Genomic DNA, 18,151 nt, shown 5'->3' on the forward strand with positions numbered 1-18,151 from the left:
CACCTATACACACACACACAGATATCCGCGAGTGCAACGGAGAGAGATAGAGAGAGAGGAGCTCTTGTTTTATTCAGTCGGGATCATAAATTACGAGTTTAAACACACAATGAAAGACGCTTAACAAGAAGCTAACGCGAGATTGAGGAGGCAAGCCCCGCCCAATTCTGCGGGCGCCCCCCTCCCCCCGACCAATCGGGCGATCCGGCCCGCCCAGCCCCGTGGCCGCCCGACAACCAATCGCGCGAGCCCCGCAGCCGCGCCCCGGACACGCTCGGAGCGCGGGGGCCAAAGGACTCGCGGCCGCGATGCCACTCCACCGCCAAGTGCGCCCAAAGTCGCGTCGACGCGCCGATGCGTGCCGATCTCCCGGGCTCTATACGCACGGTAACACAACATAATATATATACATGTGTATGTGTATATTTATATATATACACCGATACGCGCAACTGATACGTGTGTATGTTGTTATCATCGTACGTCCTTTTTCACGAGTTATTGATGTACTTTTTCGAGACGAGTCTACGGGAATCGGAAAATCGGGTGTATCCGTTGCCGAGTGTTGGGGGGGGGAAGGGGCAGTTGTTTTTTAATTGTTAATTGTTGTGCGACGACTGTATAATACATGCAACAGTTGTATATGTATATTATAAGGTAACCGTTGTGCGGGTTGTTATACCTAACATCGTATAGTTGCTGGTGCGCGAGAAAGGGTGCGACGAATAGCTGGTATACATACATATATACAGTAAAACATATATCGTACCGAATAAAGAGTGCGGGTTGAAAAATAATGCGCGAAGCGACGGCGGCGGCGGTGGTGGACGCTACTGCTGCTGCTGCTGCTGCTGCTGCTGATGATGTTGCTGGTAATCCACCGGCGAGGACAATAGCCGTGAAATGGTGTGCACGCTGAGCAAATTGTTGCAGGAGAGGAGTTCCCGCGACGCCCCCGTGTCAACGGGCGGTGGTACCGTCAGTTATAGCCTGGCCGAGGACGAGGAGGGGCACGAGGAACAACTGGCCGTCGTCCTGGACATGTCCTCGGCCTCGTCGTTAACCCCTGGCCCCGACCACCAGCACACGGCAACCCCGGCCAACGTGCCCGCGCTCACCCCGACGGGCAACGCTGCCCCCGCTGCCAACCTCCAGTCCCTACAACAGCGCCGATCGGCGCCAGCAGTACCCCCCGTGGCTCACCTCAACAGTACAGGAAGCGCTCACCACCACCACCCCCACAATTTACAGCACCACCATCTTCACGGCTTGCAGTCGCATCAGCACCTTTTGACAACCGGCTCGCATCACCACACGGTATAAACATATTATATACATATTATGTACACTATATGTATACTTTTACGTGATTACCATTGTAGTACCCTAACACGTAGACCGTTGTCTTAATTTGGTCACAGTTTCTATTCACGGTTTTATTTTAATATACGTAACGGTGCAGGGTATAAAACGCTCTTTCCGTCTAATTGGTGCATAATATGACGCTCAATTCATCGGGAATCGTATGACTTGCCGACAATTTTCCGCGAGCACTTGTCAATCGTGACGACTAAAGGAGGCAACGAAGAAAAAAAATCAAATCGTAAAAAGTACAACGCGTATTTAGGGACGAAAAGTGATTGACATTCTCTGCATGTATTTTAATTTCCAAGCGCTTGTAAATTCACGGTTATTATTATTATGTTCGCACTTTGGCGACAATCGGCCGAGGTGAAACGCAAAACCAGAGTATCCTCTAAAAAACAAAAATTCAGTTGGACGCGCTGATGCAGGTGCAACAGCAACAGTCGGATCTGTCGCAGCAGCAGCAGCTGGACGAGCGTAGCTCGTCGGCGGGCTCGTCGATGGGCTCGTGCTCACCGCCACCCCTGCACCACCACCACCACCAGTCGCTCACCGGGGGCGGTCCTAGCCACTCGCCACCAGTCGCCAGGCCACCCTGGCTCCACGACTTTGCCTCGCCGCACGTGCTCCAGTTCCTCAACCTGAACGCGGCTGCCGCGGGCTCCATGCTCGCCGCCAGTCAGCCCCTCGCTGCCCTCCACTCGATGGCCGAGCGCAGCCACCAGCACCACCTACAACAACAACAACAACAATCGAGTCCCACCTTGGCCCAATCCCAACAACAGTCCCAACAGCAGCAGATGCACGGGGGCCAGAGCTCGCCGACGGGCAGCACGGGGAAGCACAGTCCCGCTACGTCCATCACCTCGGTCGGCAGCAATCCCCACGGCATCGACACTATCCTGTCGAGGCCCGCTGCCACCCACCTGACAACCGTCGGCCAGCACGCGGCCCAGCACCTGCCGCCCGCACCGAGATACGCCATGCACGCGGGTTTCGCCGCCACCACGGGTACGAACTTATATATTGCTTGCTTGCTTTCTCCATCAAAAATATTTTATTCAACAATATGCTGCACGCGTGCACAATTCCGTTCCTCTGGTAAGTATATCTATAGAGGGGAGATAATACATATATATATATACATTTGCACAAGTTGCGTGTTGGCGGGGGTCGAGTAACGTGTGTATTAGTATATAGTTGGTCGTGGGGTGTGCGTTGTATTGGAATACCGTTGTGGTTGCAGGAATCGGGCAGTTCCAGCAGCGCGCCGAGCCACGGCATCCGGCCGTTTATTGGCCGGGGCTCCAGGGTCTAGTCAGTGATCCGCTCGCCTGGAGGGCCCGCCTGCACTCTCGTGAGTACACCTATACACTTGTATTTTTTCTTTCGTACAACATAATATTTAAGTATAAACCCTTGGGTCTTCCTTCTGTGTGTGCTCTGCTCTCGACTGCATTGCAAGGCATCTCCTCTATTACCTTGACAGCTGCGCGTCTTTTCGATAACTCACAGCCAAACGCAACGTGTGCCAAACACGGCATTTACGTTGTTTCTCCTTCCTCGTTTGCGTTGCTATGTGCCGTGATTTACTCGCAAGAGATTCGAGTGACACTATCGCCAAGGGCCGCGGGTGACACGTACAACGACATCGTATATGTATGTATACCAATGGCCGTGTATTATAAGACGAGCAGTTTAAAATTCACGTCCACCGAGCATCATGAATTATAAAGGAAAAAGAAAAAAAAAAAGTCTGCTGGACACGGGCAAAAACCAGTAGCTTGCCTATGTATAGATCCGCGATAAATCTCGGCGGCTTGGCTGAAAAAAATTGATCTGGCCGTTCCGGGTTAACCCGCGGACCACGCGCTCTTTTGCGCTTTTCCACATTATGCTCGGACCAAGTGGGGGTACCGTCATTACACGCGAGTCATGAAAAAGCCATTGCTCTCTCCGAGTGGTCGTTGCTCGCGGCACGTGCCTACGTTGTTTGCGAAGATGTACCTATACGTGTAGGAAGGAGGAGGGACGCGGAACGCCCGCGTCGCCCCACAGATGACTGCGATAAGCGTGTCATATATACATGTATGTAGGGGCACTTTGCGGAACGGCGGCGATCAAGGGAGGCGCTTCCGTACGTATATAGCATGTAATGCATTGAATCGGATGATGCACGTGACCGTCCCTTCCCTCGCTTTATATTTTTCCCCCCCTTTTTCTCGCAAACCCATATCTCGTGGTCTCGCTTGTTTTACAACTTCACTTGAGACGAAGATAACAGGCGCCTCCGAACCCATTGGGTGATGGCTGTCCCCATTTATCCCGATCATTTTTCTACATTTATTTCCCAATATCTGGCGCACGTTTTTCTCTACGGTAATATCGCGATTGCTGGTGTAAATTTGGTAAATATACATACGTATTAAAACATCAATGAGAAAGAGGAAAGACGGAGGAGGTTACCTTTTGGATACTTATTAATACCATGGCGTATAATGTAGTTATACAACAAGAGTCCTCCTGCCCTGATCTTTCCCCGAGCGGTGGTGTAGCGCGGGAGGGTTGGTCGTTGCCGAAGAAGCAGAGCATCATCCCCCTCCGGAGGGCATAGATCAGCGCGCACAGCCGTCACGCGCTCGTGTACACGGTCTCCCCCCCCCCCTATCAGTGGCTGCTGCGCTTGACACGCCGACACATGTGTAACCGCACACGACCTCTCCCTCTTTCTACACCTACGGCATATTATATATATATATATATACCTACCGACCCTACACGTATCCGCAGTTTTTGCGGCCTTCCCCGACGACGATCGTAATAATGTGGCTTCTTTTCCAATTTCATCGGCTTTCATGAACCACGATTATTTTTTCCATTTGTCCCTTGTTTTATTCTTTAGTATACAGAGTTATACAGCGCTGTTCGATCGAGTTTTTTTTGGTTTATACATTGTCAGGTCTTTGTTCGGCTCGTCGCGCGAGTGACACTCTAGCACCTTTTTTTTTTTTTTTTTTTTTTTTTTTTTCTCTCTCTTTCTCCGGAAAATTTCATCTGTACCGAGTCGGTAGAAAAAGCGCGCGCGCGTACAAAAAACTTGCCCCGTATACACGCGTAATACACATACGAGCGTATATAAATAGCTGATGACCGTCTCCGGGATCCTCGTGTCAGCAACTTTTTTCCCTCCGGTCTGGTGTATCTTCACCATACTTGTGTGTGCGTTGTCACATCGAAGACAGTTTTATCCTTAAAAAGCAGCGCGCTCGTCGTGTGTAGATATATATACATGCCACTTGTTTTTCCTTTTTTGTTTATTCATCTCTTTTAGCACTCGTCGTCGGATCGATGGTCTTTCCTTTTTTTGTTCAAATGTATGTGTGTATATATGTGAAAAGGGGGGGGGGATGGGCACGTGGGGGGGAGGCGATTAAATACGTCCAAATTGTCCATTTGCTAGGGCCATTTTTATTATTTACCGCACCCTAGAAGCTAATAAACCGCGCGTTCCATCAGAATGCAAGTGTGTACCTATATGATAGATTTTCACGCGCACACATGTACGCAAGTAATATAATTATGACATCTGTATATTCGTGGGTATACTATATGTATGCATTGTATATACCATACCTCCAACGCACGAGTGGAGGCTCGTCCCAGCGGCGCAATTCCTCGATTCTCCGGAGATGCTTTATGCGCCGATCGGGACTCGTAACTCGCTCTTGCTTCTTCTTTTCCGTTTTTTTTTTTTTTTTTTTTTTTTTCCCACCTTTCTCAACGTTCAACGGCAGCAACCTGCAGCTACACAAGCGGATACCATACAGGGGGGAGGCTATATACACGTCGACGCGTCCGTGTTTATTCAATAAGCCGCGCGTTTACGCGCCGCGGGGGGTTCCGTTGCTGAAATATTATACATAGCCGGGGGTTGGGGGCAGGGGGAGGATGTGTTACAATACACACGCGTAAAACTCCACCGTCGCTGCTTTTTTTTTTGTTTTGTTTTTTTCGGAAACTCGAGGAGACCACGGAAAAAAGGGACCCGGAAAAACAGAGCGTCACCGCGTAGATTACACATATATTTTAAGAAGATCCGTGATGATATATATACACAGATTGTTCACACCCTCCCTACCCAAACCAAAAAAGGGGGGTTTTCACGCCGTGTAATTATCGGACGCTCACACGCGAACCGGAGGCGTGAAAAATCTTACAAAAGAGTCGGTCCGTGACGGTAAAAGGGAATGGACATCCGAAATGTGGTACATAAATGTGTGTGTAGGGGTAAAAGTTTCGTGGACGTGGGGGAGGGTCCGCCCTGTCTGCGGGTAATATCGAACGCGAGGTATAAAAATAGAGCGCGCGGAAGGTCCGGCCGTCTTTATGTGCATATACGTGGAGCCAACTGGCGTGCCCCGGCACCCTCTTAAGAGGGAGAACCGACGCGCCGGTCAGTCCTCTCCCGGGGCGCACTTTTTTTATACACATCTACATATTATTATGTATATTCCTCGTGTACACATATGTATATACATATTTAGCCGGCTGCGCACGTGCGGCTTCGGTGGCGTGTGTATGGGTTTCGTGTATACCTATACATGGATACACGCGTCGAGGGGATGAGGGCCATATCACTCGGAATGGCACACAACGCCGCGATTTCTCTCTTCTTCCTCGAGCTGTTACATTATAGGGGCGTGGGTGTACGCGGCACACCATTGTCTTTTACGCGCAGCTCGTCTCGTTTTTCAAAAAACCTCGCGAGATTTCGCCGGATTCTTGTGTACCGCTTGGCTGAAGGGGCTTGGGGAGAGGTGATTTGATACACACGCACACATTGAGCCAGGGAGAGTGGAGCATAAGGCACGATAAGCTCGATACACGTGCACCAACGTGGGGGTGGGGGGGGGAAGCTAAGTATCCGAGAATGTTGGGAAGGGGCTTGCGAACAAGGAAGACAGAGAGAGAGAGATAGGGGGAGGGTAAAGGAGCACACCGCTCTCTATACGCACTGTATATACGCGCAGGCTGGTCAGGGTGGAATGTGGTAAGCAGCTCGTTAGGACACCCTCGCCGGAGCCAAGCGGCCGAGCAGCCATTATTGCCTCGTTTCGTATTCCGTTACAAATTGCTTTATTAAATTAGAGGCCCCTCCTCTCTCTCTCTCTCTCTCTCTTTCCAACTCCTGATGTTGTCGCAATCTCCCACGTACCTATACATACGCGTATTATATAATATATGTAGGTGTATGGTATACACTTGCACACGTACTTAGTATTAAGTATAAATATGTGACTCGGCGTATGAGTGGGATGGAGAGGGGGATGAAAAAAAAAAAAAAAAGAAACTCTTAATCTTTTTATATACTGAGCATGTACGTACGTATACACTAGACGAAGGGGTGGCAATTTAGGTATTTATTATACGTTGGGTAGATCGTAATTTTTTACATTTGCGACAAAATCAGGTATATGCTTAACCTTTTCTCGTTTTTTTTTTACGTCTGCCTTTTTTGTTTGCTGATCCATTTGTAAGATAAAACAATGGTAAACGTAACTTTATTTATTTTTTTTATTTGTTGTTTGGTGAAAATAATGTCAACGAGCGGAACAGGTGATCAGCGTGAAACAATATTTTTCTCGACCAAATATTAAGGTTTTCTCTCGCGCGCGCCAATCAAGTAACACACATTTTCAGTACAATATATAACTGATTAACACCTGTATGGCACAGTGATATTTGTTGTATGTTCCGTAGCCAATGTTAAAACGCTCAACAGCATCAAATATTAACGCTTAAAAAGCACTTTGCATAAAAATTATTGAACCATTGCCGGAAAGGGTATTTTTTTTTTTCCTCTACACAGTGTAATCTTAAAGGTGTTTATTTCCCGTCCCAAAATTTCTATGTTTGAAGGAAAAAAAAAAAAAAAATTTTTTCATGCTGTCATCGTCTTACCCAGAAACTGATACGATTTATTTATTGTCCACAAACTATATTAGAGAGTCAATCGAAAAATCACAAAGGCTCATCCTGCCGATAACGCTCCCAACCCCTTTCCAAAGAAAAAAAAAAAAAAAAATCACTAAACACCGAAACGTGATGACCCACAGTGTCACAGCAGCTTGGCTGCCAGCAGCAGGCCATGAGCGGCGTCGGTGGAGGTGCGGGCGGTGGCGGCGGCGCGGGAGGCGACCACGAGCCCGGCAAGAAAAAGCACACGAGGCCGACCTTCAGCGGCCAACAGATATTCGCCCTGGAGAAGACCTTCGAGCAAACCAAGTACCTCGCGGGCCCCGAGCGCGCCAAGCTCGCCTTTGCCCTCAACATGTCCGAGTCGCAGGTCAAGGTAAGAATTCAACAATTGCCTGTATGATTTTATTGCTGCCCGTAACACACGTGTGTACATCAAAATAGTCTAAAATACCCCTGGGGGAGGGTTACTTGTTATCCTCGAAGGCGTTTTACTCTTTTCCCCAACCACCCGCACCTGAGACCCTTGTGATGCTTATAAATATCTACCTATATATGTATATACACGCCGCTAAACCCTTTTACCCGCTGTAATGTATTCTCCTTGGGCCCTCGGCCGACCCCCCAACCTCGACCGATGCCATCCGTCAGTTTGGCAAAGCTGCCGCGATTTTTCAAGTGGAGCCATGCGCGTGTACCTATATATTTATATTTATGTATAACGCTTTGTTATTTCAAGGGGGAACTCGGAGCTATATGGTGTTCTCGTCGATTTTGCATTTGTAGATTAATGAAACGAACGGGAATAAACAATTGAGTTATACTTGAGGCGTGTTTTTAGGGATTACTATTTTTTTTTTTTTTTTTTTTTTTTTTTTTTTTTTTTTTTTTTTTTTCGAAAACAAAGAAAGTTCTATTTACCATCACTAATAAACGAAAATAAGGGGACAAATTGATTTGGGCACGACACCTTTGCCCAGCCACGAGCAGAGAGCTGTCACAGTTCACCTCGTACTCGACGAACCGTTTGCATGAACAATTTTGAAAGAGCATGGAATCAAAAAAAAAAAAAAAAAAAAAAAGAAGAAAGGAAACAAGCGGAATAAAGCGATAGAAGTAAACGAGTCGAGAAAGGGGTGCGCGAGAGGAGAAGCCAGCCACGTATGGAATGGAAACACATAGGAATGGCGCGATAGAGAGGGGCGAATAAAGATGGTAGTTTCCGGTCGTGCGGTCGTGACTCCTGGGCGTTATTGGTGGTACATACTATACTCTCTCTCTTTTTTTTTCTCCCCTACCCCCTCCCCGGTTATTTGGCTGTATAGGTGTATGTACCTATACATCCCATATTGTACCTCATCTCCGCGTAGCCCAAAGTGAAGCCCAATAGCAACGAGCGAGAAGAGAGCAAGAAGGAGTTGCGGGGGCGCGGTAATCCCATCGGGAAGAAGAGTGTTTGTATGTATATATACGATGCCCCTGTAGAAGTGTGTGTACGGTAAAGGAGCGCAATACCTATACATATACACTTGAATATCACTGTAGGGTGTAAGCGAGCATGGCGTATACGTGTATCCGACTCGGCGGCATCGGGCAAACCGTGGCCCTACTGTCATTGGCTCGTTGCGCCACGCCGCCATATTTACATTTTTATCGAAAGCCCCGTGTATACACCTACCAACCCTGCCCTTGGCGAGTGTGCGCGTTGAGCGATGACGCGATCTCCCTCTACATTTGTCTCCTCCTCCCTTTCTCCACTCCGTATGCGGATACACCTCTTGTCTCCGGTTCAATTACCCGCGGATTTCCGGACGACCCTGTTGGGTCCTCCCTCCCTTTCTCCGGCGCTTATACGCCGCATCGTCGACGCGCGAGATTATACTTACCCGTTCAGCCGCGCGATTTTTTTTTCTCTCTTTTTTTCATACCCCCCTGCCCTTCGCCTGTTCCGTCCTCCGGTGTTGTTATTTCCCCGCGCCCGGATCGCGCGATTGATGATGGCTCCCTGCACCTCTGGTTTTTTTTTTTTTTCTTTCGAAAATCCCCTCTGTCATCGGCCCCGTCTGACCAAACGCTGATGTTACTACTTGATTTTCGGAAAATTTGCCAATCGCGCGTGTACATCTACATGCTTTCGACAGCGGTGGTGTAATCGATACATTGCTCATATTTATGTATAAGTGTATTTATGCATAGTAAGTATTTCATTTTCACTCAGTTTTTCACCATTGGCTTGGAGTGTATAAGGTGAATTGTACATTCGTTTTTTATATCTTTCATTTGCGCGACACGTGTCACGTGAAAGTACCGATTTCGCGTGTTTATGTAACCAATTTCATCCACCACTGCTCCCAAAACTTATTGTGCGTACCTGCACGTAATCGTTCTCTCTTTGATACACAAGCGCATCGATGTTCACACGCGAGTGCGACCGTAAACCGAGGATGGAAAAAAAAAAAAAAAAAAGAAAAAAAGGAAAAAGCTACGGTGAAATATAGCGCTCCATTGAGATGATAATTGGCGTGAAACTACCCCGTGATGAATCACGAAATCGAAAAACACCTCCCCTTCCGTGTCTGAAATTAAGAAGTCACAATCGTCAATTCGATCTAATGGGATATCCACACAAAGAAAGGATCGGCATAAAGGTATACCTTTCCACCTATGTAACGTGTGATTTCTCGCGTTGGTATATATGTATATATATATATATATATGTAGGTACTCTCCCCTAGCGTATACGATATTCCGGCTTTTTTTGTTCCCCAAATTTTCACAAAATCGTGTGGCTCGCGCGCGAGCGATTTATTTCCCCGCTCGTTACAAGCTGAAACAGCACAATAGCGACGCGTGAAAATTTTGCCACGTATCCCGTCTCGCGTGTGCACGATTGTATATAAGTATATATATACATACACACACGTTAATGCAAGATGAAATGGACGTCCGTATTGCGACGAGGGACGCGTGAATCAATGCCCGTGCATTATTCGGGTGCTCCCTCCATTAGAAATTAATAGCGCTAAGTGAGAGAAGGATCCCGAGGAGTTAAAGAGCGTGACACCCCTGTGCTACACGGCCTGTCGAGAAAATTACGCCTCGCTCGACTGGCTGCAGCCCCGCACTGCGCTTCGTCATACATACACATATATATATATATACGTAGGAGCAGCAGAGAGAGAGAGAGAGGTCGAGTGTAATCCAGTTATCGGCCGTATCGTCTCTCGATCTCGGATCCATCCCTTACGGAGCTTCTGCGCGTGTTACTGCTCTCTCGCTCTCGCTAATAGATGCCAACGACCATGTGACGCGCGATACTCAGTTTAGGGTTGTTATAGTAATGGAAACTGCGAGGATCACTGCAAAGACATTACGGACTTTTCTTTTTTTTTTTTTTTTTTTTTCCACATAGCTTGATTTTTCACACGTTTCATTCGGGCTTGATGGATTGTTTTCGGAAGAAAAAAAAGAATGCAAAAATGACCGTAGACTAAAAATTGTCGGTCGAAAAAGAAAATGATCAACAAATCAATTGAATTGCATTTACATATCAATGAATCCGGGATAAAAGTATCTTATACAAACAGAAGGAAAAAAAAAAAAAAGAGCGGCAACTGCTACCGCATGTGCGAGACATGGGAGAGATGCGACCAACAATAAGTGCATCGTGCGTGTAAGGGAGCAGGGGCTCGAAAGGATCAGCCAACCCCTCCATCTTCCCCTTATTTGACCTGCTTCCCTCCCTTTCCCCGTCCCACGTTTAATAAGCTTCGTTGCACAAACTTTCATCGTGTGTGCGCCACCCTGCAATCTAATAATACCCTGCTCCCCAATAAGCTCTTCATCTTACGCTCTTACACTTTCGGACAATTAAAGTCAATGGTGTTGTTACATAATGCAATACGTACATATATATATTGATCCTGAGCTTGATTCGCCAGCATCGTATAATGATACATGGATAATCAACGATTTTAATCTGTAGGAGATATATCATTACTTGCATGTACAACGTGCAATATAATCAATACACATAGTATGTTGCGTCTCTGTGGCAAACGACGAGTAATTTGCACAAGTTAAAAAAAAAATCATATACGCGCACCGATACAGTTTTTTAATGGGTTTCGGGGACCACAATTGTATCTGTAACGCAAAAGAGGCCGTATCCCATTGAATGTCACACAGAGGATTTTGTCTCTCGTCGCCCAAATGAAGTACTTCGATAAATTGGCCGCGCACGTATAGATGTATACTTATAACGCGGAGGGAGAAAGACGCGATATACACACACACACACACGCCACTCTTAATATATAATAATAATAATAATAATACGTAGCTACACAGCGAGCAGTAGCATTTACGTAGCTGCTAAACGAGGGGGCGTAAAACTTGTTTACCGTATATATAAACGAGGGGTGCGGGGGGGGAGGGTGTATACATACACTCACATACGGGGTACAATACAGCGCATATGTATATCGAGGCTCCTCGTCGACGAGGACCGTCTACCAATATATCGATGACGTCAATTAGCCGGTGGAGCAGGATGAGGAGGATGTGTCGTATATGGCGCGAGGCGCATGTGCGCACTATTTCCTTGTTCTCCCTCTGATGGCCGCACCACATCATCGGACACACGTCCATCCCCCCCCCACCCCCGATGCTAGCGTCAGGCGTCGGAGCTCAGCAAACCTCGCTCGGTGCCCGTATCGCTTCGCTCCCGCTGCTGTGATACCATATACACATCGGGCGCATAAAGCGACCGACAAGCTATGATAAATCACGCCGGCAGACGGTACACACGTAACACCGTGGCCCGCTCTTTCCCTTCGTTCGTTCGACTCGCTCCTACACGTTATACGCATCGCGCACCCACGCGCCCGCCCCATTGGTACATGTATATATACGTACACACCCGCGGCTAAGAGAAATATAAGGGAGAGAGAGAGAGAGATCTGCAAGTGCAACATATGGCACGGCCCTCTGACCCTGTACAATGCGTGTCGCCGACTAATCAACCTGTTACGGGCGTACGTGGGTATATAGATACACCCCCGCACATCCCTCCCTCCGCGACGTTTAACGACCCTCCAAAGTCCCTATACACGCCAAAGATCCTCTTCTCTATCTATCCAGGTATACTTGTATCAATACCTGCGTGTGCATTATTTGGTTTCGACGTGTTTCATATACGCTTTTTACACAAATGGTTTACACGAGACGATGTAGCCCCAGGGTGGAAGTAATAGAGTCAAATTACTTCAAAATTCTTTTTCTCCCTTTTTTCGAGTAAAAAGTTGTTCGTATACTTATACTATCGACAATCTGATTTTCGATATCGCGGATCTCGTCAAATTTCATTATTACGGATATTACGGTATTTCGGATTCAATCAGCTCTCGAGCGCATGTATGTAGAGCCGTGTGGATGACCGTTGGATGATTTTTACGAACAACCGACGATCTCGCCATCGATAAACAAAAAGAGATGGCGATGGGGGGGTGCATTTACGCAGAGAAAATGAGATGGGCAAAAAATTTTATGTATGGATGCTCGATGTGTTTGCAGGTGAGGCTGTATATACACGCATATACTCGTACACTCACGTATACTTGGTATAATACACGATAATGCGCCCCTCTGTATTCCACTCTCGTAGCTCCGTGCCCTCTTGCACCTTATATATGTATCAATACACGTTTCCAGGGCTCATCTCCGTGTAACGTACAACCTATACCCATATATTCGTGCAAGTCGAGAGCTCACCGAGGACGAAAATGGCTTCACCGATTCGCGCTATCCCTCTGGATACATTCCATTTTTTTCTTTTTTCTTTTTTTTTTTTTTATTCCGGAATCAAATTTCGCGGGAGTTTTACTGCCGCCTCCCCCGACCCCCGCCACACGTACAGCGTGTATATATGTAAAAGAAGGGCTAGATGGTGCGGATTGGAGGGACGCCTCGGCGTCGCCACTTTCGAGGATCGATTCTTACCGCTTCGTATACGGTAAGAAGGAAAAAACCGAGTGGATTAATAAATTTGGCGATGAGCGCGAGATAAGCCACCGCAGGCCTCCGCCCATCCATCTCCGGCGTGTATCGTGTATATATAGGTAACTGCACTAGGCCGCGCATATAATTCTTGTCAATCGCGCTCCGCGTCGATCCACCGAAATCCCCTCGGATACGGTGTATGTATAAGAAAAGAGAAAAAGTTGGCAGAAGCCGGGGTGGGAGCTCGCGTGGGAGGGTGAATTTATGCGGGAATATTCGGTCATCGATGAAAGCCCATTGGCAGCCGAATGACAGCCGAGCCAAACGATCCGGAAGACTTTGAAATATGAGCGCCCCCGGCTTCCGCTCGACCGGCTCCTCCTCCTCCTCCTACTCTGGCTATGTAAATTTATGAAAAACCGAACAAACCGTATACCTACGCTTTTCGCTTTTCCCCAGATTTTCGGTGCAAAAGGTATATATATGCGTTCTTTTTTTTTTTTTTTTTTTTTTTTTTTCACTCCCCGCTTATTCCAACGCTATTCATTACGGCGCGTTTAAACTTTTGCCTCGTTTCACGGGTTTTTCAAACTCTTTCGCCTTTTTTTCTCCCCCCCATCGTTTTCGCGCTCAAAGTTGAGAGTATTTTTTAAAAATCTTTTCACCCAAAATGAGGATCTATTTTCCCCCCATACTTTTGCGCTGTTACAAATCACCCCGTGACAAGTGCGCGTTTACATACTTTTATATAATATATGGTTACCTTTCGATGCCTACGAGCAGTAAGAGCGCAGTGCTCGTGTATTCCGTAGAGAGTAAGATAAGCCGATGGATGAAAAGATAGAGGAGTCACACAACGCAGATGGGAAGGGCGCGAGTGTGTATAATAATATGGAAAGAAAAAGAAAAAAACTAAGCGGGCGTGCGACCGCTGTTTAGCGCTGCGGTTTAACGCGAGGACGCAGCAGTAGTGGGTATATATACATATACACACGCCAGGGCGACTCTCGGGTGCCGCAGAGAGAGAGAGAGCGGTCTGGGCTTAGATAATCCTGATTTAATAAATCTAACAGTTGTGCTGCGCCGGCGGCCCGACGGAGGAGGGGACGGGCTTTCTGCGGTGTATATACGTATCATTATACCGTATACATATACGTCCGTGCGAGGCACCGTCTGGCAGCGCGTGCGTGACTAACGCGATAAAAAAAAAAAAAAAAAAAAAAAAAATTTCTATTTCTCCATTCACCCCCTCGTTCCGATCCCCCCCTTGCATTATAATGTACGTATACACTCTCTGTATCTGGGTTGCACTTGTGCGGATGTGGCCGAGGGCCACTCGACTCGCCTTATATTCGCATCGTCAAATTCATATATATACATGTATATTTGTACACCATGTAGATGGAAAAGGCGCGCCAAGCCTTAATTGTTTTTGAGTGTGACAAAAACTTTGACAGACCCCGGTACTGTACGTGTGCGGATACATGTGTACGTATACGCGTGTATAATGCGCCGGCGAGGCTGCACCGGCCGGGCGTTATGGCCCATTATATTATATGCCCGCGTTGTATCTATGTGTACGTCGAACCTGCTGGCTCCGATATCAGCGAATTAACTTTGACTAATGGCTCTTTGATTCATTTTTTCTTTATCTAGATTTTTTTTTTTTTTCTCGTCATACTTTTTAATTGCCAATCGTTTAAATTGTTTAAAAGTGTATACGATGCAAAGGGAGCCAATGGGTTTTCGTGGGACAATATTACGTACGGAGCGATAGGTAAATGATAGGGTCGTTTCACCTTGACCATTGTTTTCAAGATATTATTTTGCTAATTTCCGACTGACACTCTGTTTACGATAAATTATTTGGTCAAACCAAGTTGAATCGAACTTTACGCGGACGAGTTGCCGGTAAAAAAAAAATCCCCCCAGATGCAAGTAGTACAACTCAAGGAATATTTCGTCCCCCGAAGGACTGAAATAAAGTACAATGTACAGTTGCGCAGATTCATTGTTTGGCTCGGTGGGGGGGAAATAGAGATATTTCTAGTATGATTTCTTTGTTTCCGATAAATGCAATGATTCTCGCAGTAAAAAGTCGCGTACGCCTTTTTAACAAAAAACCGCTCGAACAGGCAGCACCGAATAGGAAAAAAAAAAAAAAGGTCCTAATTTATAATAACCAAGAGAGTCGAAAGTGTATAGGTATATAACGCGCTTGTTTACACGGAAATGAAAAGGCCGAAGTAGTATAAGCATGATAGGTTTATACGAAGGGCAGTTAAAATCCGGGTGAGCGTAAGAAAGCGCTCGACTATGGCCTGCGCCGTATTTAAACATAAAGCACCGAGAAATTAAGAGAGAGAGAGAGGCGACCCTTGGTAAAATTAGCCCGCAACTCCGGTAACGGTATAATATACCTATACGGAGCAAAGCGAAACACGACAAAAGGTGGGCGCAAGAGACGAGAACAACGTGTATATAGGATATGTATACCCAGAGAGTCGCTTGTCTCCGCAACAATGTATTTAATTAACGTAACGGGCGCCGGGGGAGCGGTGGCTCCTGGAAGAGCTTCCGTACAAAGGTACGCACATATACACGTAACAGCAACGGCACACCCCACGTATATACACGAGTACCTATACACCTACAACCAGCAGCAGAGAAAGAGATTGCGCGGAGAGCGCGCGCGCGCTCGGCCACAGGGAGAGCCACGCGGGGCTTAAATTAAAAGATATAACGCACGCCCGAGATGCGTGTATATATACATATATACTTATATACGTATACAATACACCCTCTCACGCATCGTTGTACCAGTGCATGTATATAAACATACGTAAGGTGTACGCGTACAACACACTCTCTGCTAAACGGATTAAAACAAAGCAGAAATAAAAAAAAAAAGTGGAGGTCCCTCGTAAAAGTTAACGGGGCGCTCGGATGAAAATTAAAACGGCCGAAGAATAAGAGAACACGCGCGCGGGAGAGATTACCCCGCACGCAGCCTTTTTTTATTTTTCTCTTTATCTCGCTCGTCTTCTCCAGACTTATTCTTTTCCACCCCTTCCTCCTTATATATAGGCCCGTCTTTCGTATATACCATACAATGGCCATTACGCAATCCCGGCGCACCAGTATAAAAAAAACACACAGCTCCATCGTTGTACTATATACTCTGCTTGCCCATGAATAATATATACTTACACCTTCGAGTGAGCAACGCGTAGTCCAAAGATATACATATATGTATGTACTATAGGGAACTTTTAATATTGTTTTTTTTTTTTTTTTTTTTTTTACTCTCCACCTCTGAATGGTTTACATCGTAAAGGGGCAGATAGGCCATCGGGTAACCGCATTGTAATCTCGGAAATGGATGAAAAATGTTGATAATAAAAAGGCGGTTTGTTGAAACAGGTGTGGTTTCAAAATCGGCGGACCAAGTGGCGGAAGAAGCACGCCGCGGAGATGGCGACGGCGAAGCGCCGACAAGAGGAGGTCGAGGGCGTAGTCGGGGAGACGGAGGACGGCTGCAGCGACGGCGAGGCGTCCGAGGCCGGGAGCAGCAGCGGCGGGGGCGGCTCGGTCAACGAGACGGCGGCCAAACGGTTGAGGCGCGAGCTCGAGCACCAGTACGGGCCCTGAGCTGACACTCCTATATATATATATATCATATACTATTTGTATGCCCACGACGATGACTATACTGCTGCAACCATCATGGAACCATATGTATACGCGGACTCTTGCGCGTAGGCGTGGCTCGCTCTCCGTATCATCATGATTGTGTATATAATACGCGGCTATGTACGTTCGGCCGAGTGGATATTATATATATATACGTACAGCGTGTAGGTATACGCACATCCACGGAAGGAGGAGGGAGCAACTCGCAGGGGGCGGCGCCTAACCGACCTCGCCGTGCTACTTCGATCGCTCCCTTATACATATACCTACACCTCCCTCCTCGATATGGTATATGTATTTTACTATATGTACGTGTGCGCGTGTACGCGTACACCAGGATTCGCGAGCTATGGGGGCTGGAAAAAAAAAGAGGAGGAAGAATCAGCTTCGGGGAGGATGATGACGCGCGGCTACGACGACACGAAGCGATCGTACCTACTACTGTAATCACCTATATATATATATACCATGTATTACCTATGTAACTTGCCACTTTATTAAAATTATACATATATACCTATACTTTTGTACATATATAATATAAACATACTCTGTAGATATCAAATTCGTGCCCACACATAAACAGTTACGTGCACGCGCACACGATTACCTATACATCACATATTATTATTATTATCATTATTATTATTATTATTATTACGTATACATACGTATGGATATATATGAATGACGTTACACGAGCGCGCGAAGAAGCAATTTATGGATAATGTCTCGATAGCTATTACGCTATTTATTTGTATTATATACGTATATTGTATGTACTATTATTACATCACATTTATATATATATATGTAAGCTTTTGGATTACAGGTGAATGAGTATTCGATACTTATGTACGCGTCTGAGGAGAAATGTCGAGCGTGTAGGTATTTTATTCGTCTGACGAATGGCTGCGTTATACTCGGAGGCACCGTTCGCCCGAACAAATTGATATTGTATTTATTGGTTATACGACTCTAACACGCAATGGATTCACTTATACCCAAATCCTGTCCCTATCGGCTGCGGTAATTGCGTATACTTGGTGAGTGAGTCGAGAAAAAAAAAAAAATAGTGTTGTGCGCGGACTCGCGGTTTCAGGGCCTCCTCCGGAAG

At 46.7% G+C, this 18,151-nt stretch overlaps 1 protein-coding gene across 1 annotated transcript; it reads left to right on the top strand.

The window, feature by feature from the left end:
- Nucleotides 1-903: 903 nt before the first annotated feature.
- On the top strand, nt 904-16,992 carry LOC106638010 (uncharacterized). Its single transcript, XM_089589766.1, has 5 exons — nt 904-1,317; nt 1,776-2,376; nt 2,612-2,722; nt 7,482-7,717; nt 16,765-16,992. The coding sequence occupies exons 1-5, from the start codon at nt 904-906 to the stop codon at nt 16,990-16,992; spliced, it is 1,590 nt and encodes a 529-aa protein (XP_089445892.1).
- The last annotated feature ends 1,159 nt before the right edge of the window (nt 16,993-18,151 follow it).

This window comes from Copidosoma floridanum, unplaced genomic scaffold, assembly GCF_036245765.1.
Source record: "Copidosoma floridanum isolate Cflo_tuat_1 unplaced genomic scaffold, Cflo_Japanese_pri ptg000009l, whole genome shotgun sequence".
Lineage (NCBI taxonomy): Eukaryota > Metazoa > Arthropoda > Insecta > Hymenoptera > Encyrtidae > Copidosoma > Copidosoma floridanum.

Bases quoted from the DNA above. Each gene is read 5' to 3' on its own strand.
- LOC106638010 (XM_089589766.1), top strand. From the start codon at position 904: ATGGTGTGCACGCTGAGCAAATTGTTGCAGGAGAGGAGTTCCCGCGAC. The intron at 2,377-2,611 runs GTACGAACTTAT...TTGTGGTTGCAG, and splicing joins GGGTTTCGCCGCCACCACGG to GAATCGGGCAGTTCCAGCAG. The intron at 2,723-7,481 runs GTGAGTACACCT...GATGACCCACAG, and splicing joins GAGGGCCCGCCTGCACTCTC to TGTCACAGCAGCTTGGCTGC.